Consider the following 27,095-nt stretch of genomic DNA (forward strand, 5'->3'; position numbering starts at 1 on the left):
GCCTTGGGGAGGGGTGCCCTTTGCTGCTCTGCCTCAGACAGCAAAATGTCTTGGGCCAGCCTTGTGCGTACAACCCCAGACATGTCTACTCAGGGCTTTCAACAAGGCCTGCTCCCAGGTACGTGGGTATAGGATCCCACCCTTAGTTCTGCGTAGGTCTGAGCTGTGAAAGGCTCCTTTCGTTCTGCGGGGAGGCTCCAAGCCGCTCCCCACCCACAGCTGCACTGAACTCCTGGAACTTCCTCCACAGTTTTCCATAGGCAGCTGTAAGATGTGTTTTCTCTTTATCGCAAAAATAAATACGTTCCTTTTATTGACCTATAACTAGATATTTTATTTATTGTTTATCTGGCCTGCCTCCAAAAATCTCAGGGTGGTGTTAAGGACTCCCCCTCCCCCCCCCACACACACTCTCTTTATTTGGTCCTTACAACAACCCAGTGAGGTAGGTCGGCTGGCTTGAAAAGGCTTTTCCAACCTGCCCTTCCATGCACTACTAATGACCAACTGCAAGCGACGAACACGATGCCGCACGTGACAGGTTAGGGCGTCGAGGCTGGGACCGGCAGTGGACGCTCCTTCTGCCTTCCCTTACCTCTAGGGAGCGGAAGCGACGGGAAGGAAACGCGGGCTGAGCGCGCGCATGCGCCGCCGCCGTCCCGTTTCGCTGCCCTCGCGAGAGGCGTTACTCTGCCTCTTCCCCGCCCGCCCGCGCCGCCCCCCCCCCGCAGGCGGGTCACGTGGCCCGCGCGCCCCGCCCTATCAGGGCGCCGGAGCGCGAAGGTCGCCCGAACTCCCGCCAAATACGAGCGGCGAGGCGGACGGGGCGCGCGAGGGACAAAAGGCGAAGCTGCGGGGAGAGGGGCGCGAGGGGCGCGCGGGCGGGACGGCGGGCGCGCGGGGGCGCGCCTCGGGGACGCGCGCCGCCCCCCCCCCGCCTGGCCGGGGATGTGAGCGGCGTCTGTCGGTCTGTCAGCCCGCCCGCCGCCGGTCTGTCAGCGGAGCGCGCTGAGGCGACAGGGGCCTGGCCGGGCCTGGCGCGCGCCGCCGCCTTCCCCCCCCCCCCCGGGCGGCGAGGGCGGCTTTCCTGCCAGGTGAGGCAGACGGGCCCGGGGGCGCGCTGCTGAGGGGAGGGTGTGGGGCGGCGGGAGGGGAGACTGAGGCAGGGAGCGTGGGGGCGCTGGGGGCGGTTGGTGGTGCTGGGGAAACTGAGGCAGGCGTCTGAGGAGGGTTTGAAGGCGGGAGGGGAGACTGAGGCAGGGAGGGGGGACGGAGAGGAGGCCTTGTGGTTAGAGAGGAAACTAGGCAGGGGCATGTGGGGGCTGAGGGGAGGGTTTGTGGTGGGAGGGGAAACTGAGGCAGGGAGCGTGGGGGGCCGAGAGGAGGTTTTGTGGTGGTGAGAGGGGAAACTGAGGCAGGGAGCATGAAGAGGACTGAGGGGAGGTTTTGCGGTGTCAGGGGAAACTGAGGCAGGGGTGTGGGGGGACTGAGGGGAGGGTTTTGTGTTGGTGGGTGTGGAAACTGAGGCCGGGGGCTTGGTATTATGAGGCTGGGGTGGGAGGGACTGAGGGGGCGAGGAAACTGAGGCAGGAAGAGGAAGGGGATGTGGTGGTGCTGCGCGGACAAACTGAAACAGAGAGGGGGGAATATTATTGTGCTGGGGGAAACAAGGTGGGGGGGTGTTTTGGTGCTGGAGGGGAAACTGAGGCAGGGATTGGCATTATGATTCTGGGTGGGGGGACTGAGTGGGGAGGAAACTGAGGCAGGAAGAGGAAGGGGATATGGTGCTGCTGGAGGGGAAACTGAGGCAGGGGGTTGGTATTGTGATCCTGGGAGAGGGGAGGGCAGAGGTGGGAGGAATCTGAGGCAGTGGGAGCATTTGAGCATTTCTCGGCTTGGCAACTTTGCCCCCTAAATCTTTGTTGGATTAGGAGGTGACAAAGCACCCCCACCCAGTAATTTTGTTGCTAGCGGAGTAAGATTGGGTTTTGATGCAGGATGAGCAGGTGACACGCACATTCACCATATTTAAATGTAGAAATCCTTTTTATTGCATATCGTGCACAGGCTGTTAAAAATTACAGTCATAAAACTGACATGAGTGCAGTGCATTTGGTTAATGTGGCAGAGGGACATGAGTAAATAAACAAATCTGGCCAAAATATCAAGGAGGTGTGTATGTCGGTGGGGCTTGGTAGAGGGGGTAGGATTTGGGTTTCTTACAGCTAGGTCATTCTGGACTGGTAGTCTTCAACTTTTTCAGACCCTAGATCCATCTTAGATAAGTGTTTGGGGGCCCAGTTCTTAATTTTTTAAACTGTGTTTTCGTGTGGTACTAGCATTGTTGTTACAAGCCACCTTGGGTCAGGCTGCCATCCAGTACTGATCACTTCCAGAGGAGCAAGGGAACATAGGGTCAGTTGAGGGTGGGGTGTTCTGAGGAGTGGGATTTGGTGGGGAGTGAGTAGGATTGAGTGATCAATGGTTGAAGGTTCAGTGGGGTCGGAGGCTGAGGTCAACTGATAATCTAAGATGGCTGAATTGAATTTGCTCCATATCTGTGAATTCTGTTTCTTAAATCTCAAATTCTAATTTGTATACATCTTCTGTTGGCAGCTATGGAGTATCGAGATAAATCTGCAATCCCAGCCCGGAAACTAATACAAGGTAACTTACTTCATGTGAAAACTGATACTTGTTTTCAGTCCAGCTTGTTTGATGTGTTGCCCACATGGCGTAGACTTGCTAAATTCTTTACCTTCAGGCTCATATTTCTGTATCCTAGGCCTTCTGCCTACTGCAGGAGTCGGAATGCAATAGGACAGTCCTTTCCCATCCTCCTCACCTTGTAGGTCTTGGTGAGGTGAAGGAGGATCAGTTCATGTTGGTTCAGCTGCACTGTGCAACATAGACAGCTAGGGCAGGATCGATAGGAGCAGTTCTAAACATAATGCATCCAGTGAAGTGGAAAGTGTCCATGAAAGCTTATGCCGGAATAAAAGTGTTAGTTCTTAAGGTGCCTCAAGACTCTTTGTTGTTTAAGCATAACCCCATACATGAAGACAGAGTTATAGTCAATTCTATCCCAACATGACTGTGAACTCAAAACCACGAATGCAGCTGCAAAATGAAAGCCTGAGCCCTCTTTTAACCGCATGTACAGGCCTGAGGTGTGGCTTAGCAGTGATAGTTTTATAATTACTTGTAAACTTGCAGGCAGGGCAGTCCTAACTTTGTCCTTGTATAGTCTTTCAAGATTTTAGGCAAGTTAGTTATGTATAATAAATATTGTTGCTAGTTTGGGGATTCTTTTTGTCTTGAAAGATGATTTGATTAGTGTGTGTGTGTGTATCACAATAGTTATGAAACTTTATCTCCTTTTTACTTAATAAGAAGAGCTTTGTTGTTTCAGACCAAATGCCTATCCCAGCTGTGTTTTCCGCAGCGGCCAATCAGAGCAGGGGGGAAATTGGTCAATTCACATTTCAGTTTGAAGCTACCTAATTCACACTTCCCAAACCAATACGTGAACTGAAATGGTTTTGCTTTGATATATGCCCTTTTCTGAACTTTGCAATGCAGTTCTGCCATTTAGGGCCAATCCTATTGAGATAGTCAGCAGTCTCTAAGTCAGAGGCTGCCAAGTATCCAATGCAGGGCAGCCATAGCACAGAGGTGATTCTTGCCTCTGTGCTCCAGCTGACCTGCATTTTTGGCTAGATGGCCAATTTTGGCTGTCTAGCTGTGGCTTTGGGGAAGGGGAGGGAAGGAGGCTATACAGCACATAGGGAGCTGCATAATGTGGCTTCCGCAGTCCCCTTCCCGCTCCCGGAACCACCCACTTTTCCCTGTTTCCACGCTCCGTGCATGGAGATGTAGCTGACATGGAAAGAACCACGCCAGCTTTGAGGGGGAGGGGTGGGGAGTGCTGTTACTGAGAGCTGCATTTGGAACCCTGGCTCTGACCTTGGTTCCTAGAAACAAACAAATCCTATAGCCCTCTAGACAATGTCTAGTGGCCATAGGATTGCTCCCTTAAAAAACGCATATAAAAATCTATATACTATGGGAAAAGGTCACAAAAATGTCAAAATAATGTAGAAACAGTCATGTTAGTGGAAAATAGCATACAAAAATGCATATATTAGGAGAAATGTGCATGAAAATTCATATTAATTGTTGTGAGGACTTTAAAAAAAATGGCAAACAAGGCAGAAGCAGGACAAAACAAAATTAAGGTTAGAAAAAAGTGAGAAGCTGAGCAAACCTGGAATGGATAGATTCATCCATCTCAACTGGCCAACAAGATACCTATGGGAAGCCCCCAAGTGGGACATGAGAGCAACAACACCCTCCCACCCATGTTCCCCAGCAAATGGTGCACATAGGCATCCTGCCTGTGATGCTGCAGGTAGCATACAGCCTTCAGGATTAGTTGCCATCAATAGCCTTATCTCCCATGAATTTGTCTAATCCCATTTTCAAGCTGTCCAAGTTGGTGACTGTATTAATTCTTGTGGGGGCATATTTATTTATTTTATATGAAGTAGTTTTATGCTGCTGCTCAGCCAGAAAGGCTCCTGGAGTGACTTACATATAATCAGTCAAACAAGACAGGCCCTGCCCACAGGCTTACGATCTAAAATGACACAACATACAAGGAAAAAGGAATGTGGAGGGAAGGGGGGGGGGAATATATATATAGTAAGGTCCTGCTTTCCCTCTTATCTCTGTCCTTACAGCCTGCTGGAATGGCTGGTGGTGACAGTTGTTGTTATTTATTACATTTATATGGTTGTCCATTGTTCTCTGGATGGCTTATGGAGCAAAAAGCAAAACAAAATGAAATATTGAACACAGCATAACTTCTAGCAGAGACAGAATAAATTAATTGGCAGCTCATATTAAGAAACCACACACTAAAATGGTGAGATCCCAAGGTTTGTTTAAAACAGAAACATGTTTAAAATGCCTGGGTAAAGTCTTAACTTATGGCTATTAAGGCCTTCAACTATGTGCTATAAGAAGTACTTTTTTGCCTGTCCTGAATCTCCCACCATTCAGCTTCCTTCATTAGATGACCCTGGGTTGTAGAAAAAGATGTGTGCCACATTTTTGTTTAATTATTGACTGCATTTTTATCCCACCCTTCTGCTAAGGCACAGGTGGGGACCCTCTTATAGCCCGAGGGCCGAATTCAATTTTGGAGAAGCACTTGGAGGGTTGTATTCTGCTTATTTATTTAAAACATTTGTATCCTGCCCTATATCATTAAGGTCTCAGGGAGGCGTACAGATAACATCATTTTAAACAGTATAAAACAATAAATAATGTAAACAGCTAAAGTCACATTAAACCATTAAGTGAGCTAAAACCAATTAAAAAATCTAAAACAATAAAACAGTTAAAACAGTGTGCAACTTTAAAGAATTCAATTAGCCCTCAAAGGCATTGTTGAAAAGCCATGTTCTAACTTGGCGCAGAAATGAAACCAATGTTTGTGCCAAGCGGGCCTCCAAGGGGAGGGCATTCCCCACCTCTCCTTTAAGGATCTCAGAATGGTACTCATGTGGATGGTGACCACACAACGACCTTGTGACATAGGTTAGATGCAGAGAGAGAGAGAGGTTTAAGGTCCCCGAGTGATACACCTGGCTGTAGTCATTGAATCTGGTTCTCTGCAGTCCTTAACTGCACTACCTGCCACATAGATGGGAAGCACTAAACTATGGCCATTCTTCCAAGTGGTTCTTATTTAGCAAGCTTGGATGCATCTTTTTAGGGCTCGGTAAGCTGCATAATGTCCAGCTTCTTTTTTAAAATGTATTTTTATTAGGGAAAGGCATCCATATGTTATACTGGGATCATTTGAGATACTTTTGCTGCATACTTGTCTTGCGCAAACTGTACACTTCCAACATTCATCTTCTTAATTTTAACTGTTCCAGCTCGACTACCTTTCAAACGTTTGAATCCCATACCAAAGGAGACCCTTGATGCAAACTCAGGAGTCAAAAAAGCCAGGAACTCTCAAAATGTCCTTGATCAAAACACACCATGTCCTGATTTGTCGCATCCATTGCCAGACAACGCGGAGAACAGCTGCCAGCTGGAAATGGAAACACAGTTTGTTCCAAAACTTGTTAAAGGCAAGGGTCCGTTAGATAACTTTGTGCTGAAAAGCACAAGAAATAACACAAGTGAGCCTTTGCTTGTAATAGGCTTGGCAGGGGATTCTTACCACAGACTGAGTGATAACATAGACTATGGCAAATCAAACAACACAGACGCATCTGCGGAGAAAGCTCATAAGGAAATAGAAAGCCACCCTGGTTCACAAATGTCTGTGTGTAATGCACAGGTGGATGCTCTGATGGAAACGTGGCCAGCTGCAGGAGCGAGGGATGAATTATCAAGTATGGTGTTGACCAAGATGGAAACCAATCACACCAAGGAGAGCAAACTCCAGAACGTCATATTTGAAAGAAAAATGCCTGTTGTTGTCCTGGAAGATATCATGATAGCCAGATCTCCTCATGCTACAACTCTGGAAAGGAGCCTTCCTTCTGGAAACGAGACATTTGAGTCTTGTCCTGAAGAGGACACAATATGTACAAATTCTTCATTAAGTTCCCTCTCTCTTACCAGCTCACCAGAGTCTCTGCCTACCCAGGAGCGTAAGGACCCTGTTAGTCCAGCTGGTGCTTCGACCCCTGTTCGAAAGGTTAGTATCTGTTCCAGGGAAGCAACAAAGATGGTAGAAGTTGCTTGTTCACTAACATACATTTATTTCTCTCTCACCCAGCCTTATTTTATTTAGTTATTTAATTTCTATCCTGCCTTTCTGTCAAGGTGGCTATCAGTAAAAAAGTATTAAAACTTAGCATACAAAACAAATTCAAAACACTATTACAATACAACAACAACCAGAGAGATAAGCAGCACCAGTCAGTTAAACAAAACCCTTCTGCAGCAGACCAGCTTCTGTGCCAAAGGTCTTCCTGGGTAAAAATTTCTGTGCCTTCCAGAAGAAGGTCAACAGAGAAGGGTCCAACTTAACCTCCCTTGGTAGGGAGGTCCAGAGCCTGGGAGTGGCCACTAAGAAGGTCCATATTCTGAGGACTGGCTCTCATCCCAGTTCCCCTCTGCTGCCTCCTCCACATGTCTATCCCTCAGGTGTCTTCCTCCTCCTCTGTCCACCGTCTCTTGTTCCACATTGCCTGCACGTTCCTGGCCTGCTACCAGTCTTCCCTATCACATTCTGTCCCTCAGGTTTTCTCATTCCAATGCTATCGCTTCTGCTCACCGCCAACATAAGCACAATGGCTCTGGTCTCCGAGTTCCATGTTAAGTTTTTCTTCTGTTGGTCAACATTCTGGTTTGGACACCTGAATTCTGAGTAGTTGGAATCTTTTGAACGTTCTCTGACATCACAACAGCCCAATGACTGGTTAGCAGGGGCCTCTAAAGAGGACTTCATCCTGTTGTCAAATATTTTTTAAATGTCTATGGTAACAGGAGGAATCTAATGCACTTGTAAGCAAACGTTGTGTTGAACCAAGTTGCCAGATGATAGCTCATCAGTGAAGTAGGTTTTCTAGAAAGAGCTTTCTGATGCCTTATATTTCAGAGGGTTTTTCTAATAGTCTGAAACAGTTTAACTGAGAACCTGGTTTAACGAAGAGTAGACGGTACCTGGGACAAATAGCCTGACCCAATACAAGGCAGTTCCTATGCTCCTCAGGACAGGACCTGAGCTCAGTGGCTGAGCACCTGATTTACATTCAGAGGGTCTCAGGTTCATTCTCCAACAACTCCAGTTAAGTGATTTATGCAGCAGGGGATGGAAAAGACCCTTCTCTGCATGAGAACAGTGGAGAGCAGCTGCCAGTCAGTGAAGACCATATTGCGCTAGAAGGACCAATGCTCTGACTCAGTAGAAAGCAGCTTCTGATGTTTCAATTTAGATTAGCCCTTAATTCAAAACCATGAGGTCTGGAAGCTTAGTTTATTTTACTTCATGTTTAGAGGAAGGGGCATAAGTCAGTGGTAGAGCACATGCTTTGCATGCAGAAGGTCCCAGCTTGAATCCCCAGCATCACTGAAAAGACTCTATTTGAAACCCAGGGGAGCAGCTGCCAGATGGAATCAGTAATGTGGGTTTTCCAGAAAATTTTGAATTGGAAATGGCCACGCTGCCTTGGAATTATGGGAGTTGCAGCCCAGCACATCTCATAATACTAGAACCCAAAGGGGTCATCCCATGAAGCTGATTGGTGGGAAATTCAGGACAGATAAAAAGGACTTCTTCACACAGTGCAGTTAAACTATGGAATTCGCTACTACAAGTAGTGATGGCAACTAATTTAGATATCTTTTAAAGGCAATTAGACAAATTCCTGACTATTGATGGCTACTAGTCCTTATGGCTATATGCTACCTCCCAGATCAGAGGCAGTATGCAGTAGTTGCTGGGGAACATGGATGCGAGGGTACAGTTGCACTCATACCCTGCTTGTGGGTTTCCCGTGGGCAGCTGACTGGCCACTATGTGAACAAAATGCTAGACTAGATGGACCCTTGGTCTGATCTAGCATGGCTCTTCTTATGCTCCGATGTTGCATAGAGCCTGTGTGTGAAAAATGTAGTGTGCGTGTGTAGGCCTACTCTGTACTGTTCTTAGTTTAGCTATAAGTCCATGTGATTCAGGCCTGTGTGCATTGGATTTTTTTTCCATGTGGGCAAATGGGTTGCAAACATAGAAATGGAAGCTTTGTGAGTCTGGAGACAAGACAGATGCTCCTATGGGCAGCTCATGCAGAAACATTCCTGCTCCCTCATGGTGTGTGAACAAGAAGCTTGTCTGAACTGGCCCTTTGTCACAGTGTATGTGAGACATGGCTGCCATTTGTTTTGCAAGGGGCCAATTTGTTTTCTTGTTAGTCTATGAGCTGGCTGTGTACTCTAGCCCAGTCTCTCCTCAGGTAGCTGGGCTCAGAAAGTTGTTTCCCTCTAGGAGTAAAGGACTCCACTATTTAAGGAGCAAAACTTGTAATGCTGTAGTTATAGCAAAGTTGATGTGATATACCATGCTGTAAAAGAAGCATGGAATATACGATGCTCTAGACCTGTCAAAAACAATCTTCCTGCCCTTAAGTGAAGCTTGTGGGCGTACCTTTTACCTGGCTTAAAATTTGGTGAAGTTACATATAATTGTTTCATGATCTGCTGGTTAGCTGGCCAACGTTAGCTGGCCATACCTGTTCCCTGCATTCTCACTTGGAACCAAGGACTTCTCTGAATTTGCTGGGTGATGTGAGCTGTCCAAAAGCAAGGGTAAATGAAAAATAAATGTCTTTTTAAATTTTGTTTTTAGAGGTACAGCTTTAGATGCTTTGATAACTTCACCTGCAGTTTTTCAGGACAAAAGGTTGCTAGGACAAAGAGGGATGGATTTAGTTTAGGCTGCTCTCTGAATGAGACAGAAATGATTGATCAGGTGATGGCATAGTTGGGAAACGAATGGGCTTTCTTTAGAGCCTGCTGGCTGAGATACAAACGAGAATCTTTCGTCCAAGACTTACAGAGGTGTGAGGAATACTAAATAAAAATCTGATCTAATGCAAATTCTGCTGGGGCTGCTTTTCAGCTAACAGGGCTGGCTGGGATTTTGGCTATTGTGAGCTGGAAACCTCCAAAATAAAATGGCCTTCTGACTGCTATATCATGGATTCTGATTTAGTATGCCATCATAACTGCTTACAAAATTCTGTTGTGTCAATCAATGTGGTAGCAGCCATGCTAGAAGAGATGCTCTTCCTTTCTCACACATGGGAGGGATTTTTTAAAAGTTTGATTTTATTTCTTTTTAAATTTATAAACTGCCCTTCATCCATAAGGGTTGTAATTTATTTTATTGCATTGTATTATAATTACATTATTATACTGAACATAATGTTATAAAAGAAAAATACCATAATAGTATTACAATTATAAAATAAGAGGCATAGAAACTATTCAACCAGCAAACAAACAAATGAATCATTCGATTAAAGAAAGATGTGCTGGAATGGTTTCATTTTTTGCTGCTGGGTTTATCTTTATTTTATTCCGTGCTGTCATGTGTGTGTCTCCCCCCCCCCCCGTTTTAATTTTGGATTTAATGTTTTTAAATGTATTGTGCACCACCCAGAGAATTTCAGTTATTGGGCAGTTTAAAAGTACCGTAAATAAAATATAGGAATTTAAAGTGCCTCTGCAAAAAGAAAGGTTTTGATTTGTCCCCCCTAAAGAAAGTGAAGCTGAAGGGCCTTCCAAAGTTGGGGTGCTGCCACAGATGGTCGAGTCTCCTCCCAAGATGGTGCCTGTTCTGACACATGAGCGTGCCTTCGGCAGGTGACTTATCTCTTGGCTTAGCCTGCCTCACAGTTGCTGAGAAGTTTAAAAGTGGATAATCTCTCTTGTGTGCAGCTGCTCTGAGCGGCTTGGAAAGAGGGCAGGATGCAACTGTGATTAACGGGTAAGGGAGCAGGACGCAGATCTCTTCTTGTAGCAATTCTGTTCTGCATTGCTTAATTATCTGGCCTGGGGTAGGGAACAGGCTGCATTCAAGAAAAGCACTGGGCAATAATTCAGCAGAACAATCTTGTGCACACATGAATTTTGACCCACTTCACCTTTTTTTTCTGCTCGGATATCTGTGCAATGTGAAATGTGGGGTGTGCTCAGTCACTCCTGCTATCTCTGCACAGCCCCTTCCAGCTCCTGTTGAAATTGAATGGGATGTGTGTAAAAAATTTTGCTCATGCTTGCTCTAACAGAGTGTGGAGGCAGGAGGGCTTTCTATGAACGATCCTCTGTATGGCAGCCGGCTAACATTACATTACAGCCCCATTGGATTTGCAGTGTCGCAACGTATATGTGGCATTATTAACTTTTTAACATCCCATGGTCCATTCTTTCATCACCCCCGAGATCATAAAATGAGCACACTGTGTTCTTTTCTATGCTGATGCAGTTTATTTGCAGACTCCAGTATTACTGTTTCCACACTAATAAATTACTATTCCACCAAATGTTTTACTAGCCTGCCCGCCTGCCTGCCTGCCTGCCCACAATAGTAGATGAAAAACAGATGTAAACGTTGAAGGGGGGGGGGGACACACAGAAATTTGGTGGGTGGACTGAAATATTTGCAGTATTTTAGATAAGAATTTTTATACTTTAAGAACACAAAACATCTTATGAATAGCATAGCAATTTGATAGATTTATAACACTTAAAAGTACAGGTGCTTTAACTTTAATAAAACAAATCTATCCAATGTTAAAGATGACTTTGTACTCTTGAGTACCCATCTTAATTCTTGCTAGAAAATAGAAAGAAAAGAAAATAGAGGAAATCAACACTGTGGTATACAAAAGGAAAGATTTATTTATTTATTACATTCATCTCCTGCTTTTTTTCCTCCTACATGGAAGCCAAGGCAGCTTAAATGATCCTCCTCCTCTCCATTTTATCCTGGTATTAGCAAGGTTTAGAAACTGTATGTAGACCTGATCATTATCATGCAGAAAGAGAAGAAATTTAAGAAATTTATATTTTTAGAGAAAAAGTTCAGAAAATAAATATCCCTATAATCTAACTAAGAAGCAATGGAGTTGCCTATTAAATTACACTTTTAAAAAATAATATTGAAGAGTTCATTGTAACTTTATCATATACAATAAATGTCATAGTAAATGGAAATGGAAAAAAATTGGCCATCCTTCTATTAGATATTCATGTCCTGCTCCATCCCAGTCAATAATATATCCTTTAAAATAGCATGTCTTTGATAAAAATCAATTTATGTAAGATCAGTTGCTGCTGCTTCTGAACTTTCACTTTTTTGAACTTTATAGTTTCTGGGAAACTTGAAGGTTTCATGAATTGAAATTAGCTGGTTCACTCTTTTCGTACATTACGTAGCTGCTTGATTGTGTGTTTGTGTTTCTTTCAAATGTGCATCCGTTTCTTTCCCTTGATGCACATGATGGAGGAGTCTGAGAAGCAACAGGAGGTTTTGTTGTTCAAGGACATTCCCACCATGTTGCAGGAACAGGATGCTAACCTGATTCCCCAGATGGCACTCCTGGCCCCAAAGCCTGTGAATGTTCTGTCTTCTACAGTATTTGAAAGCTGCTAGCCCAACATCAAGTGCTGAGAATATTCGGTGGGTAATCCAGTCAAACCCAGTAGCCATGTTAATCACGGCTAGTATCGCTGCCTTTTTGAGTCTTGGGTCGGAGAGATTTGCATTACTGCGAGTTGGCTGCGTTACTGTTGAAAAATAATTCTGAAAGAGAAAATTATTCAGAATATACATTATTTAATCCCCCCCCCCCCGAATTTGGTTTTCCATTTCAAGCCTGGGGAAGAAAATTAGGAATAATGCCTCCCCTCCTAAGGATCTTTTCCCTTTCTCTCTCTTCTCCCTACCCCCCAAGCTCTTCTTATTTCTGGTTTACACAAACTTATGTTCATTATTTTATTCCATCCTTCCACAACCTAGTGCCTTCCAGATGTGTTGGACTGCAACTCCCATCATTCCCAGCCAGCATGGCATTGGGAAAGCTGGGAGTCACAGTCCAACACATCTAGATGCCACCAGGTTGAGGAAGGCTGTTTTACACTAATTTGACAAGAGAAGAGGAAGAAAAAGGAACCAATTCTATTCCTAATTACAAACGCTTTCCTGCCTGGTTTGCTGGAGATGGTTCTTATTTGCCAAAAGCAACAAGGCAAGTTAGAGGCTTGATTTGAATGTGGATTTATTGTTTTTGTATCATGCCCTTCCTCAACACAGCTCAGGGCAACTGGCATAGTGGGTAATATCACTTTATCCTCACAATGAACCTGTGAGATAGATTCAGGTGAGATGCTGTGGCTGGCTGAAAATCACCTGGTGAGTTTTCATGGCTGAGTAGTGGTGATTTCACCCCAACTACCTCCAGTCCAAACCAGATCTTCTGTATATAACAGGGAGGTATCAGCGTGCTTGCGGGGACCCCAAGGTTCGCAGAAATACATTTTCTTTGGTAAGAAAACAAAAGCCCCAGGGGGAGGGACCCCGAACAGCTCAATGAGGATTGCGGTACAAGAAGCTGGCTAACTTGGCAGTGGGTGGGAGCTGAAAACCGGGGAAGGGAATGAAATGGAGTATCCTGGAAAAGGGTATAGCTGGCTCAAAGCACGAACAGGAGCACTCATAAATGTCATAGTCATAGAATCATAGGGTTGGAAGGAGCCTACAAGACCATCGAGTCCAACCTCCTGCTCAGTTCAGGAAGCGTGATACCCAGGTGGTCTATTCAAGTACTAACCAGAGCTGACCCTGCTTATTTTTGTTTTATTTATTTTATTATTAAATTTATTAATCGCCCATCTGGCTGGTCACCCAGCCACTCTGGGCGAGGTACAACATACAATAAAAACAGTTTAAAACAATAAAATTCTACAATAAAAACATTTTCTAAAATACCCTAACCCACCCCAAATGCCTGCCTGAACAACCACGTTTTTAATGCACGACGGAAGCTCATTAAAGAGGGGGCATGACGGAGTTCCCTAGGGAGGGAGTTCCACAGAGTGGGGGCCACCACAGAAAAGGCTTAGCTTCTGAGATCAGACGAGATCAGGTGCATCCACGCTGCAATGTCTTGTTGCAGGTCCCACTTGTACAAGGTAGTTCTGCGCTTGTATTTATGTCACTCTTTTGGTCAGTTTTGGTTTTGAGCTGCATGCTCATTCTGATACCCTACTTATTTTGTCTTAAAAGTTATGTGAGGAAATTGGGTTCTTCTGCCACAACGGATGTAATGGTATCTAAGCTGCAACAACAGATTCATTTTGTTTCAGTCTGTGAAAAAGAATGCTAGCCACATACACACACTCCTCTACCACTGTCTTCTCAATTCCAGGTATCTCAGAAAATCTACCGGAGCTCTGAGGAGAAGCAGAAACTGAGGCTGCAGAAGGTAAGGTGTTTTCACTGACTTAGGAAAGCTTACTTGCTGTGATTTTGGCAATGAGTAGTGAGCGTAGGTAGCCCTTTTCACCTTTTCTGGGGAGTACAGCCATTTGCCCTGTGGGATGAGGTTTATGGGAGTTGCCATCCAGCACATCTGGAGAGCGCCAGGTTGGAGAAGGCTGTTCAGAGGGCAGGAGGGTTGATAACTTATTTTCTAGGTCTCTTGGTTCTTCGGAGGCCAGTGGGTATGGTAAGAGCAGAGAACCTCTTTACATTTGAGACAAAAAGCCACGGGCAGATACCACACTGCCCAATTGCCTAACCCGTTGCGAGTTCCCTGCAGGCTTGCTTGCTGCTCCTCTTTTCCTTAGGTTGTCCCTCCATTTTTATTTCAGCACTAACCATAGGGTGTTTCTACAGATCATAGTTGGCACCAGACCACAGTTGGGGGGGGGAACTCCCCATAGCCAGCCATGTTTAGATGATCGGACAGCACTGCACCTGCACCAGGCTCAGTTGAATATGTTTGTAGAGGATTCCGTGTTGTGCTTATCCTGGGGATACAGACATGACTGTTCACATAACACACTAACCCACACTTAGTGGTTGAATGTAGGTTGTTTGTTGAAGTGTGAGTTAGCATGTTGCCTGGACACAGCATGTTTTGCACAGGGTGAGTTATCGTGTTGTCTGAATGCAGCCAGGGTGGCTTGTTAACCATGCGGTGTGGCTTGTTAACCACCCTGAACAACCCAACAACAAACCATGGGTTCTCAAAGTGGCTTATTCGAGAAAAATAAGCTAGGCTGCATAGTTAAGCCACAGGCTGAAACGCACCCTGGCTGCATTCAGACAGCACACTAACCCACGCATAGGTTCCTGTGGGTGGGCGGGCGGGGGTCTTTACATTCAGGCATGGGCCACATTGGGAGGACACGTGGCCAACTGCAGCCTCAAGTGGTACAGTCTTGGCAAAAGCCTTTGGCACTTGGCAAGGTTTGTACCCCTCTTCTCTCCCCATCCCTTTTTCCTTCTATATTGTCTCTTTTTAGATTGTAAACCTGCGGGCAAGGATGATGTTGTATAACTGATTGATTGTAAGGTGGTCCGGGAGCCTTTTTGGCTGAGGAGTGGAATAAAAATACTTTGAATAGCAGGCTGAGTTAACTCTATTTGGGCTTTGGAAGAAACCTTTTCCCCCCAATCGGCTCTCGGCCTGCGTGTATGTGCTTCCTCTTCCCTGCTGTGTGGTTTCTGCCTGATTTGCTGCAACCATCTGTTGCAATCCATTCTGCAGGGAGTTCTTGCAGAGTTGTAGCAGCTCCTTGCTTTTAGTAGTGCACTTCATGGAGCCGGGGTGGGGTATTGCTGGTCACCCGTCCTTGTAGCAGCAAGTCCTAGTCTAAATGGAGTCCCAGTCCTTTCTAATCCTCCTTTGGTGATTTGCATGAAGTGCATGAAGTAGTGACTTCTCTGAGGGTGCAATCCTATGCATGTTTAGACAGAAGAAAGTCTTACAACTCCCAGCCATTCCCAGCCAATTATTTCCTATCCCCAACATCTCTGATGTAGGTTATATAGGTCAGCCATCAGTAGGCCCTAGGCAAAATTCCACCCCTTAGTAGTGCTACCCAGGGGCCCTGTTGCCAGCCCAAGAAGCAAGAGAGGGGTTTGGATGAGCAGCATCTCTCTCAAGAAGTTTGGCAACAGCCTATGGGGGCAGGGTTGGCCCTCCATTTGCCGTTCACTTGTCATGGTGGCCCTTGGTAAGTGCTAGCTGGTCAGGGACTCGGTTGCTGGTTAATATAAGAAGCTGGCCTATACTGATTTAAACTTTGGATCTCCAGTGTGGTGTGTCTGGTCACCTCTCTTAGCACCCACCAGGCTCCCTGCCCCTCCTGATTTTTATTTTATTTCCTATGATTTAAAAAAAATTAAAATCTTGCTGCAATGCCAGCCTCCAACGCCATGTTTCCATAGAGCAGTTTTGTGTGTTGGAGCTCAGGCCCTACCTCTGCCCTGTCCTTAGGTTCTTGGGCAAGGCACTTTTCTTTCAGTCTCACCAGTTTGGCTGCTGGGAAATAAGTCCTTTGTGACTGGCCACGCCCACCACTGCAGCCATTTTAGAAGAAGACGAGTCCCCCCAGCAGCCATTTTGGGAGAGTGCCCACACTCTCACAATTCCAAATATGTCCACTGACCCAAAAAAGGTTGGGGACCCCCGAGAGACCAAGGGCTCATTGAGCACAGTGCTCTCTACTAGCGGTTGCAGCTTTCCAAGGTCTTGGGCATTATCCTTTTTTAGTTAGACAAGCCATGGGTTGAACCTCATGTCTGCAAAGCATGTGTTCTGCCACTGAGCAATGGCCTCTGCCTATGATTAGGCAGTACTTGGCTCTTGTGGGGCATTAGCATGTAGAACAGGAATGCCAAACCTCAGGCTCGGGGGCCAAATCCAGTCCTCCATGGTTCCCAGGTGGCCATGCCCCCTTTCTTCTGACCATTGATTGTTGGGTAGTTTCCCGGCTTTTGTGCAGTTTTTTTTCCCCATGCTAGAAGGCTGAAATGCCTCTCCTAAGGCTTAGTTAGTGGCAGAAAGAGCTTTCAGCTAAAATATGCTGGACAGCCACCTGCCAGGGATGCTCTGACTTGGACCCCTGCACTGAGCAGGGGGTTGGACTCGATGGTCTTATAGGCCCCTTCCAACCCTACTATTCTATGATTCTATGATTTTGGGGATTTTGGCCACCCCCTTTTTGGCTTTGGCCCCACCCATTACTGGAATACAGCCTCAAGAACTTCTCTGAAATGAAATTCAGCCCTCAGGCTGAAAGAGGTTCTGCTCCCCTGCTGTAGAGAGTTACTTAATGAACTTTGGGGCTTCTTTGGGTTTTTTGGCAACCCAGGATCAAAAACGTGCTGACAAACTTCAGAAGCAGCAGGCCGAACGGGAAGAGAAAGGGAGGCTGAAGGCTGCAAAAGAATGTGCCCGGAAGGAGGCAAAGAGGAAGAAGGAAGAGGAGAAGGAACTGAAGGAGAAGGAAAAGAGGGAGAAGAAGGAGAAAGAAGACAAAGAGAAGGCTGAAAAGCTGAGAGTGAAGGAAGAGAAACGCAAGGAGAGGCAGGAAGCTCTGGAGTAAGTCGGTCTCTGTAAGATGTGTATTCAAGTTGGCGCAGCTTTTGGTTTGTCTGTCTCGAACTTGGTGTCTTCCGTGCTGTGTGTTGTGGTGACTTCCAAAGGTAGTCTTAATTCCTCTGCATTCTGTTGGTGGGGCTGGAGGTAGCTTTGCACCCCGTTCCCTTGGTTGCTTGGTTTTCTAAGATGTATCCTGATCCTGCCGTATCACAGGTGTCCTGGTGACAAGATTTTTGGCCACTCAGATTTCATAGAATCATAGAACAGTGGGGTTGGAAGGGGCCTATAAGACCATCAAGTCCAACCCTGGTTGTCAGCACCCTGGTCCTGACCCAGCTGATCCCATATGTCAGTGCCCTGGTCCTCGACTCACACTCTAAAGCAGTCTTCCGTATGTCTGGGACTGCAGCCCTCCTCACTCCCACAGCCACTATAGCTGTGCTTGCTGAGGGATGATGGGATTTGTAGTCCAAGACATATGGAGGGCTTCAGGTTGTGGGAGGTTGTTTGTATGGCTTGGATAAGGCATAAGAGTCAAAGGGAGGGAGAAGTCTGTTTTGAGGACGCATCTTAATTAATTAATTAATTACATTTATATCCCACCTTCACCTCCAAGGATCCTCCTCCTCTCCATTTTATCCTCACAACAGCAACCCTGTGAGTTAGGCTAGGCTGAGAGTCAGTGACTGGCCCCAAGTGACCCAGTGAGCTTCATGACCAACTGGGAACTAAAACTCAGGTCTCCTGAGTCCTGCTCCAGGACACTAACCACTACACCACACTGGCTCCCTTTCTGGTTTTAGGTAGGTGTTTCCCTCTCCTCTCTGTCACTTCAGTCTTTTGCTAAGAGACTTTTCCAGAGACTCTGTGACACACACACGCATCCCACATTCACAAAGCATGGTGGCTTTTAACCCTCTCCCCCACACACACTTTTTTTTTTTTAAGTGTAGCACTGCTCCCTTCGTAACCTCCCTGTGGGCTTCCTGTTGCATCTGTTGGCCACCGTTAGAAGATCTAGAAATGCACTAGGAAGATCTAGCACATCTTTCCGAGGATGATGTACTAGATGGGTATTTGGTCTGATCCAGCATGCCTGCCCTTAATTACCACTAAGACTGCATTATTGGCTAGCAGCCTTTAGAGAAGTTTCCCGCTGACGTTCCTTGTTGTTGACTTCCTGTTGAAACCTCTTGGGGCTGCCCATTTCACCAGTCTGGTGGGTCTGCGTATGTGATTTGTGCTTGAATATTATTTGTGTGTGGCTTTCTTTTTCCTCATCCTGAAAGTGGGCTTTTATTTTTAAAGGGCAAAGTTAGAAGAGAAAAGGAAGAAAGAAGAGGAGAAACGGTTGAAAGAGGAAGAGAAGGTAATGCTTGCTGCACTTCCTTGCTTCGTCTGGAGTCTCATGGCTGAAAGGAAGTGAACTCTGGCCTCTGACATCATCTCTGCTTCTCAGAATGATGCATCCCCTGCTTCCTAGCAAGCACGTCATGGCAAGGGGAAGACCAGCCTGGCCCCATCTGTTGGCCAGAGAAGGAGCATCTGCTCCAGTGCTTGCTTTCCTCCTCATTCCTCTTTCCTCTTGTGTGGTATCTGTTAAATTATGTGCCTTTGGGCAGGGACTAGGGATGCTGGAGAAATTCGAGATGGATTAAAATGAGCTTGGATTTCTAAGCATCTGACCTGCGGAACGACTCCCTCAGGCCCTGTGGAGTCTGTGGACTTTCGGATGATTTTTTAAGTTTCCCGAAATTTGTGCATATAAATCTGTAGAAAAATAAGTATGTTTCCGCTGAGGAAATGTTGAATGGAATAGAGGACAATACACTAAATGTTTTGTACTGATGTAAATTATGTAAATACTTACATAAAGACTTATTTAAATATTTATGTAATTATTTCTGTATTTTTCTGCATGATGCAAAAAAGATTTTTGCATCCATCTGTGGGCGGATGACGGAACAAAAGGTGCCTGACAATCCACGAAACACAGATGGAGCGGATTTTACACAGTCCGTACATCCCTAGCAGGGACTGCCTTGTCTTTTAAAATCTGTACAGTGCTTAGAAAACCTTAGGTGCTTTATAAGTAGGTAATTGGCCTGGAACCATTATTTGAACTGGTGTAATTATTCAGGGTGCGGGTGGTGGAGGAATTGTTTCACAGAAATGCTCTTAAAAATAAAACCGCTGCATTTAATTTTGTCCGTGCTTCAATTTTCTGATTCTAGCGCATCAAAGCAGAGAAGGCAGAAATCACCAGGTTCTTTCAAAAACCAAAGTCCCAGCCTGCTCCGAAGGTGAGGTTTTTGTGTATTATGGGGGGGGGGGGGGGGGTGCATGGGAGTGTGTCTCCTTCAGTAGCATTTAAATCCAAGGTGAGTTTTCCGAGGTGATATCTTGTAGCTTGCCCTTCAAACTCAAGATGACTAGCATTAAGCTAAATAAATAAACTATAATGTACATAGATAGACATATCACTTGGAATGTGCGTTCTTTATTTTAAAAAGATTTTCATCCTGCTTTTCTGTTAATCTTTGTATGCTACCCTTCAATTTAAAACTCATACAAAACCAAGATTTAGACTGATAACGTGCCACATTCTGAACACGAAATCCTGATAAATTTAAGATGAAGCATTTTAAGCTTTCATTGCCTGTCACCAGAAGCCAAAGTCCTGTGCCGATTCCAAAATATGATCAGGCTAGGGCTCTGGAGGACCTCGGTAGGAAGAGAGCCGCATAAATACCTGGAAAAGCTGTTCAGTTTCTGCGTGCCTTTGATGACTGATGGGGTTGTTGAGAAGGTTCCTTTCTCCAGTTGTGGAAACCACAATCAGGCGGAAGTCAGAACTGACCCTGCCTTGCAGCAATGTGAAGCAGCCTCTTTCAGACGGCGCCGTGCGGGAGGGGATAGACCAGGGATGGGGTGAGATCAGGCGAAGGCCTGCCCCCGCCCTGCCGCTTTGCCTTCTCAGAAGGGTGGGAGGTGGGAGAGCAGCTGAGCACTCGGCTGCTTTGCGGGAGCCGGGTGAGTGTGCTTCACTCCTCCTTCCCTGTGCAGGAAAGGCAAAGAAGAACCAAAGCCAGCTCCTTGCCCAGCACTTTGGCCGGGAACCCGATGACATAATCCAGCCCAGGGTGGGCGGTGGGGTTCAGGGGGCCATTCAGCCCCCAGAAGCAATATGGTTATCTCTCCTCCCCCCCGCCCCAATAGACAAAGGTAGGAATTGGTATCTGAATGGAGAAGCAAGTGCCGGCCGTAACCAGGAAGAGGTGCACCATTGGGTCATTCCGTGCTAAATCAGCCAAATTTGGCACACGAGGGTCGCACTACGGATTTACGCTTTTAAAATTTGCAGAGCCTTTCTACATGTTGTAATGTATCTAGAGTCGAAAAAGGTTTTCAAGCTCCTATCGCTGGCGGTAGAAACTGCACCCTACAAAAAGGTTGCCTCCATTGTTCCTCCTGCCCTGCTGGCTTCAGCATGGCAGGGCATAGGAAACTTGGAAGCTTCCGAGCAGCAAGGGTGCAATTGATGGGATTGTGCCTTTAAGCTATAATATGCTGATTTTTGTTGTTGTTGGTATTTCAGCCCTGATTTCTTTGCCTTCAGCCCCACCCGTTGCTGGAATGTGGTGCCTGTGATTGCTTCTCTGAAATTGAGGTCAGCCCTTAGGCTGAAAGAGGTTTTTCATCCCTGTGTTAGGTTGATGGCAAGCTGAAAAGCCACCAAGAACTTGTATAAAATTCTTCCTCTTGCTTTCAGACTCTTGCTGGCTGGTGCGGGAAGTTTGCGCCCTTTGAAATCAAGGAGAACATGGTCCTTGCCCCACTCTGCCGCGTCTCTGTCGATCAGGACCTTTTAGATCAGCTCGACTGGTTCCTGCAAGCTCAGGACAGCGGCGTTTCCCTTCTGGAAGAACTAAAGAGTCAAGAGCCTCGTAAATCTGGGCCCACCCTCGATTACGCCCACAGCGATGACGACATCAACAGGTTAGTTGCTTCTCTTGGGATGGGGAGGTGGGCGGGCAGTTTCTTACTTGTGCCAAATAACCCTCCAAAGCATACGATGGCAGATGACTTGAGCCTGATCTGGCTGCCCCTTCAAAATTTTGATGCCCATTCAAATTTTTTTTAAAGTAATAATGAACACTAACAAATTCAAACACACAACATGTGAATCACTTTCTTTACAGTCTTTCTGATCACTTAGGAACTGTATTTGGTACAAGCAAGATGATCTGATGAAGTTATCACTCATTGCCCTAACAGATCACACTACAGAGTTCAGTGTTCTTAGGAGGTTGTCTTGTATTCTTCACAGTATTCAGGAATTCAATAAATGGATACCATATTCCATAAAAGTGTCAGTTTCTACTTGGCCTCTTTGTACCTGAAGATGTTTAGTGAGTTTCTCCATTAGTGCGAGCTCCCCAACTTTCTGTTTCTATAGGATAAGAGAAAGTTCATTTGCTGATTTCCAGTTAGCAACTATGACCAACCTGGCTGCTGTCCAGGAAAACATCAGGTGCTCTTTATGTCTTATTTTTGTATTAGATTCCTTACGAAGGGATAGCAGTCCCAGTTTTTCAATTAGAATTATATCTTGTTGTGTGACCTCACTGGCAAAGGCAAAGACCTGGACCCAAAACCTTTGCACCAGTGGGCAATCCCACCACATATGCAGAGAGATGCTTCTGGTGGCCCCACACCTCCAACAACTAGGGGTCACGCTAAAACTAAAATAGCTGTGGCTCATCTTCAATGCATTTTCTTTCACTCTGTGTGACACAGACTTCATGGGGGCCTTAGAACATCGTGCTACCCATGGATTTTGTAGTGCTGGAGAAGGAAAGAGGCAACTAAAATGATCCGGGGGATTGGTGGCGGGGGCTGGAGCACCTTCCCTATGAGGAAAGGCTCTAACATTTGGGTAACTTTTAGTTTAGGAAAAGGCTACTAAGCAGTGGGCAACAGAAAACTACACAGGCCAAGAAGAAGGTGGGTAGTATTCTCGTAATACTAGAACCCGATGAGGTCATCCCATGAAGCTGAGTGGTGGGTCCCAGGGCCTAGTGTGGGCACGTGAGGCAGCCACTTTGCTGAAGCTAAGCAGGTCTGAGTCTGGTCAATGCTTGGAGGGGAGACCACCTGGGAACCACATGTAGCCACCTTGAGTTCCACAATGGAAGAAAGGGGGGATATAAATGTAGTAAATAAATAAAAACAAGGATTCTTCACATGGTGCATAGTTAAAACTGTGCAATTCACTGCCACAAATTCTGGTGAATGGCCCCAGCTTGGATGACTTTAAAAGTGGATTACAGGAATTTACAGAAGAGGGGAAGTCTATTAGCCAAAGTAGCTGAACAAACCCCTTCATGGATCACTGCCTTGTTGTGGCGAAGGGGCTTGCGTAACTCACTGAAGCCATAAGCTATGCCATGCAGGGCCACCCAAGAAGGACAGGTCACGGCAGAGAGTTCTAACAAAATGTGGTCCACTGGAGAAGGAAATGGCAACCCACTCCATTATTCCTGCCAAGAAAACCCCATGGAATGTATCACAAAGCTAAAAGAGATGATGCCGGAAGATAAGCCCCTCAGGTCGGAAGTTGTCCAATATACTCCTGGGGAAGAGCAGAGGGAATTTCCAAGTAGTGCCAGAAAGAGTGAAGCGGCTGGGCCAAAGCCGAAAGGACACTTAGCTATGGATGTGTCTGGTAGTGAAAAGAAAGTCCGATGCTGTAAAGAACAATATTGTTTAGGAACCTGGAATGTAAGATCAATGAAACAAGATAAGCTGGAGGTGGTCAAACATGGAATGGCAAGATTGAACATCGACATCTTGGGAATCAGTGAACTAAAATGGACAAGCATGGGCGAATTTAATTCAGGTGACCATTATATCTACTACTGTGGGCAAGAATCCCTTAGAAGAAATGGAGTAGCACTCATAGTCAACAAAAGGGTGGGAAAAGTAGTACTGGGGTACAATCTCAAAAAGGCCAGAATGATCTCAGTACGAATCCAAGGCAAACCATTCAACATCACAGTAATTCAAGTTTATGCCCCAACCGCTGAGGCTGAAGAGGCTGAGGTTGATCGGTTCTGTGAAGACCTACAACACCTTCTAGAACTAACACCAAAAAAAGATGTCCTCTTCATCATAGGGGATTGGAATGCTAAAGTAGGAAGTCAAGAAATCACCGGGATAACAGGCAAGCATGGCCTTGGTGTACAAAATGAAGCAGGACAAAGGCTAATAGAGTTTTGCCAAGAGAACACGCTGATCATAGCAAACACTCTTTTCCAACAGTACAAGAGACGACTCTACACGTGGACATCACCAGATGGTCAATATCGAAATCGGATTGATTATGTACTTTGCAGCCAAAGATGGAGAAGCTCTATACAGTCAGTAAAAACAAATTTGGAACACTAAACAGTGGCCACAAGACCGGAAAAGGTCAGTTTACATTCCAATGCCAAAGAAGGGCAATTCCAAAGAGTGTTCATACTACCGTACAATTGTGCTCATTTCACATGCCAGCAAGGTTATGCTCAAAATCCTACAAGCTAGGCTTCAGCAGTATGCGAACCGAGAACTACCGGAAGTACAAGCTGGGTTTCGAAGAGGCAGAGGAACTAGAGATGAAATCGCCAACGTTCGCTGGATCATCGAGAAAGCAAGAGAATTCCAGAAAAACATCTATTTCTGCTTCATTGACTATGCTAAAGCCTTTGATTGTGTGGATCACAACAAACTGTGGCAAATTCTTAAAGTGATGGGAGTACCAGACCACCTTACCTATCTCCTGAGAAACCTGTACGAGGGTCAAGAAGCAACAGTAAGAACCAGATATGGAACAACCGATTGGTTCAAAATTGGGAAAGGAGTACGACAAGGCTGCATATTGTTGCCCTGCTTATTTAACTTATATGCAGAGTACATCATGAGAAATGCCGGGTTGGATGAATCACAGGTTGGAATTAAGATTGCCAGGAGAATTGTCAACAACCTCAGATATGCAGACGATACCACCGTAATGGCAGAAAGCGAAGAGGATCTAAAGAGCCTCTTGTTGAGGGTGAAAGAGGAGAGTGCAAAAGCTGGTTTGAAACTCAACATTAAAAAAAAAGAAGATCATGGCATCTGGCCCCATCACTTCCTGGCATATAGAAGGGGAAGAAATGGAAGGAGTGACAGATTTTGTTTTCTTGGGCTCCAAGATCACCGCAGACGGTGACTGTAGCCATGAAATTAAAAGACGGTTGCTCCTTGGGAGGAAAGCTATGGCAAACCTAGACAGCATAGTAAGAAGCAGAGACATCACCTTGCCGACAAAGGTCGGTATAACCAAAGCTATGGTTTTCCCAGTAGCAACGTATGGCTGTGAGGGCGGGACTATAAGGAAGGCTGAGCGCCGAAGAATCGATGCTTTCGAACTGTGGTGCTGGAGAAGACTCTTACGAGTCCCCTGGACTGCAAGGAGGTCAAATCAATCCATCCTAAAGGAAATCAACCCTGACTGCTCACTGGAAGGACAGAGACTGAAGCTGAAGCTCAAATATTTTGGCCACCAAATGCGAAGAGAAAACTCATTGGAAAAGACCCTGATGCTGGGAAAGACTGAAGGCAAAAGGAGAAGGGGACGGCAGAGAATGAGATGGCTAGATAGCATCACCGATGCAATGAATATGACCTTGAGCACACTCCGGGAGAGAGTGGAGGACAGGAAGGCCTGGCGTGGTATGGTCCATGGGGTCACGAAGAGTCGGACACGACTTAACGACTGAACAACAACAATAAGCTGAACAAAGCCTCCAATTTTAGTGGCAGTCCAACTCCGAGTACCACTTGTGGAGGAACATTAGCGGGAGGCTACTGTTGTTCTGTCCTGCTTGGGGGTTTCCCTTTTGGGCCTCTGCTTGGCTGCTGTGGGGAAACAAGATGCTGGACTAGAGAGGCCTTTGTCATGATCCAGCAGGGCACTTCTCATGTTAATCTGGTTAGGGTTCAGTTGAGGAGGCATTCATAAAAGTGAGGATTCTGTTTCTTTTTTCTTAATTGGATGCAGTTTATATCTTATTGCAATGGCTGTTTTTATTAAAATCGGAACATACACTGGAGTTCCGGTTGGAACCAATGTTGCTCTGGTAGCATCCCACGGGCGCTCCCGTGGGAGCTTTCTCAAACAGCTTTTTAAAAGGTCGAAAAACCTTTTCACCCCCCTCTGGAATTGAAAGAGGGGCAAGGCAACATCTGGATAATATCTTGGCTAAAAGTACCCCCCTTGAGATACTGGGGGGGCTGGATTCTAGGATTATCTTTCCAGAGCTTTACCAATGCAAAAAGCTGTACTGAGACTCCTATTTCATAGGAGAAAACAAGGCTGACGTGTTCCATAATAATATATGCTTTAAGAAATAACAACTTCTGAGGGATGATTTAACATCTGAGGACCTGCAAGATCTGTTTGAGAGAAACATGTCTGCGCCAAGGAGAAGAAAGGAGCCGGCATCAACTCCCCCTGCATCCCCTGTGTCAAAAGTTTCGAGAACAAGATATAGGGGAATTATTTACTCTGATAAAGACTTTATCTTTGCAATATACGGAGCAAGCCAAAAGATTGAATTTAATCCAAAAGTCCATCACCACCTTGCAAGGAGCTGTAGATTTAATTAATGTGTCATGGCAAAAAATGGAGACGAAAATTAATGAGCTAGAAGACCGAGTGGCAGGAAATGAAACTATGACACAAATTTGTTTTAAAAATGCCTCTGATAGAATTTCTCAACTGGAGGCCTTCACGAGGAGATCCAATGAACGTATTATTGGGATTAAAAATATGTCTAATGATGTAAAATTGCCTATTTTTGTGGATAAACTTTTGCATGAGATACACCCTATCCCATCTGATTATTTACTTGATATTGAGCAGGCATTTTGTGTGCCAAGTGCTAAAGGGACTGATTACACAATCATAGTCCAATTTGCAAACGTCTCCACAAAGAATTATATCCTGCGTTTGGCAAGAGAGGGCGGAAGCCTTTCCTGGAAACAAGATAGAGTTATGTTATTTCCAGACTACATCAAAGAGTTGATGAATTAAAGAAGGCAATTTATCAAAGCAAAAAATATGGCAAAACAAATGAACTTACAATATTACTTAAAATATCCTGCTATACTTTGTATTGTGTCTGAAGGTCAGATGAAGAAGTTTCTAAATCATGAAATGGCGGAGGCATGGCTGAACGTAAAAATGCGTGAGAATTTTGTTACAACCCCATGAACTGGAATCTTTAAACAAACTTTGTTAACTGCTTGTGTTTAGTCTACATAATCGAGGCTAGGTCAGAAGATAAATGATTAGACATACAGTCAGGGCCAGAAATATTGAAACAAGGATAACTGTTTTGGCAGTTGGCCTTTGTACACAACCACATTGAAGTTGAAAGGAAACACACCCAGATGGGAGAGAAGTCAGGACTTTCAGCTGTAATGCAGGGGGGTTGACAAAAATGGGGCACTAACCATTCAGGAAGTACAGCCAGCGGCATACACACACCCCCATCGTTGGTGACTCATAAGTAATGGAACAAACCAACATCATTTCAAACTTAAGGGTCACCTTTAATACCTGGATGAAAATCCTTTTCAGTCCAGGACTGCTTGAAGTCTGGAACCCATGGACATGACCAAATGCTGAGTTTCTTCCCTCGAGATGCTTTGCCAGACCTTTACTGCAGCTGCCTTCAGCTGCTGCTTGTTTGTGGGTCTTTTTGCCTTCAGTCTTGCTTTCAGTAAGTGAAAAGCATGCTGTAGTGGGGTGAGATCAGGTGACTGACTTGGCCATTAAAGAACATCCCACTTCTTTGCCTTGAGAAACTCTTGGGTAGCTTTTGCTGTATATTTTGGGTCATTATCCATCTGCAGTAT

At 45.5% G+C, this 27,095-nt stretch overlaps 1 protein-coding gene across 1 annotated transcript in view; it reads left to right on the forward strand.

Annotated features, from left to right (window-relative positions):
• Positions 1–883: 883 nt before the first annotated feature.
• Positions 884–27,095, forward strand: part of CHAF1A (chromatin assembly factor 1 subunit A) — a 38,642-nt gene continuing 12,430 nt past the window's right edge. The window contains exons 1-8 of the mRNA XM_084825851.1: positions 884–1,094; positions 2,617–2,667; positions 5,949–6,724; positions 13,962–14,018; positions 16,918–17,147; positions 18,456–18,516; positions 19,382–19,450; positions 20,920–21,146. Coding sequence (XP_084681977.1) covers positions 2,619–2,667; positions 5,949–6,724; positions 13,962–14,018; positions 16,918–17,147; positions 18,456–18,516; positions 19,382–19,450; positions 20,920–21,146 — 1,469 coding nt within the window. The 5' untranslated portion in view covers positions 884–1,094; positions 2,617–2,618. The remainder of the gene's footprint in view (positions 1,095–2,616; positions 2,668–5,948; positions 6,725–13,961; positions 14,019–16,917; positions 17,148–18,455; positions 18,517–19,381; positions 19,451–20,919; positions 21,147–27,095) is intronic.

Source organism: Heloderma suspectum, chromosome Z (genome assembly GCF_057233095.1).
Source record: "Heloderma suspectum isolate Gila_16-S chromosome Z, 16-S_ref, whole genome shotgun sequence".
In the NCBI taxonomy this organism is placed as follows: domain Eukaryota; kingdom Metazoa; phylum Chordata; class Lepidosauria; order Squamata; family Helodermatidae; genus Heloderma; species Heloderma suspectum.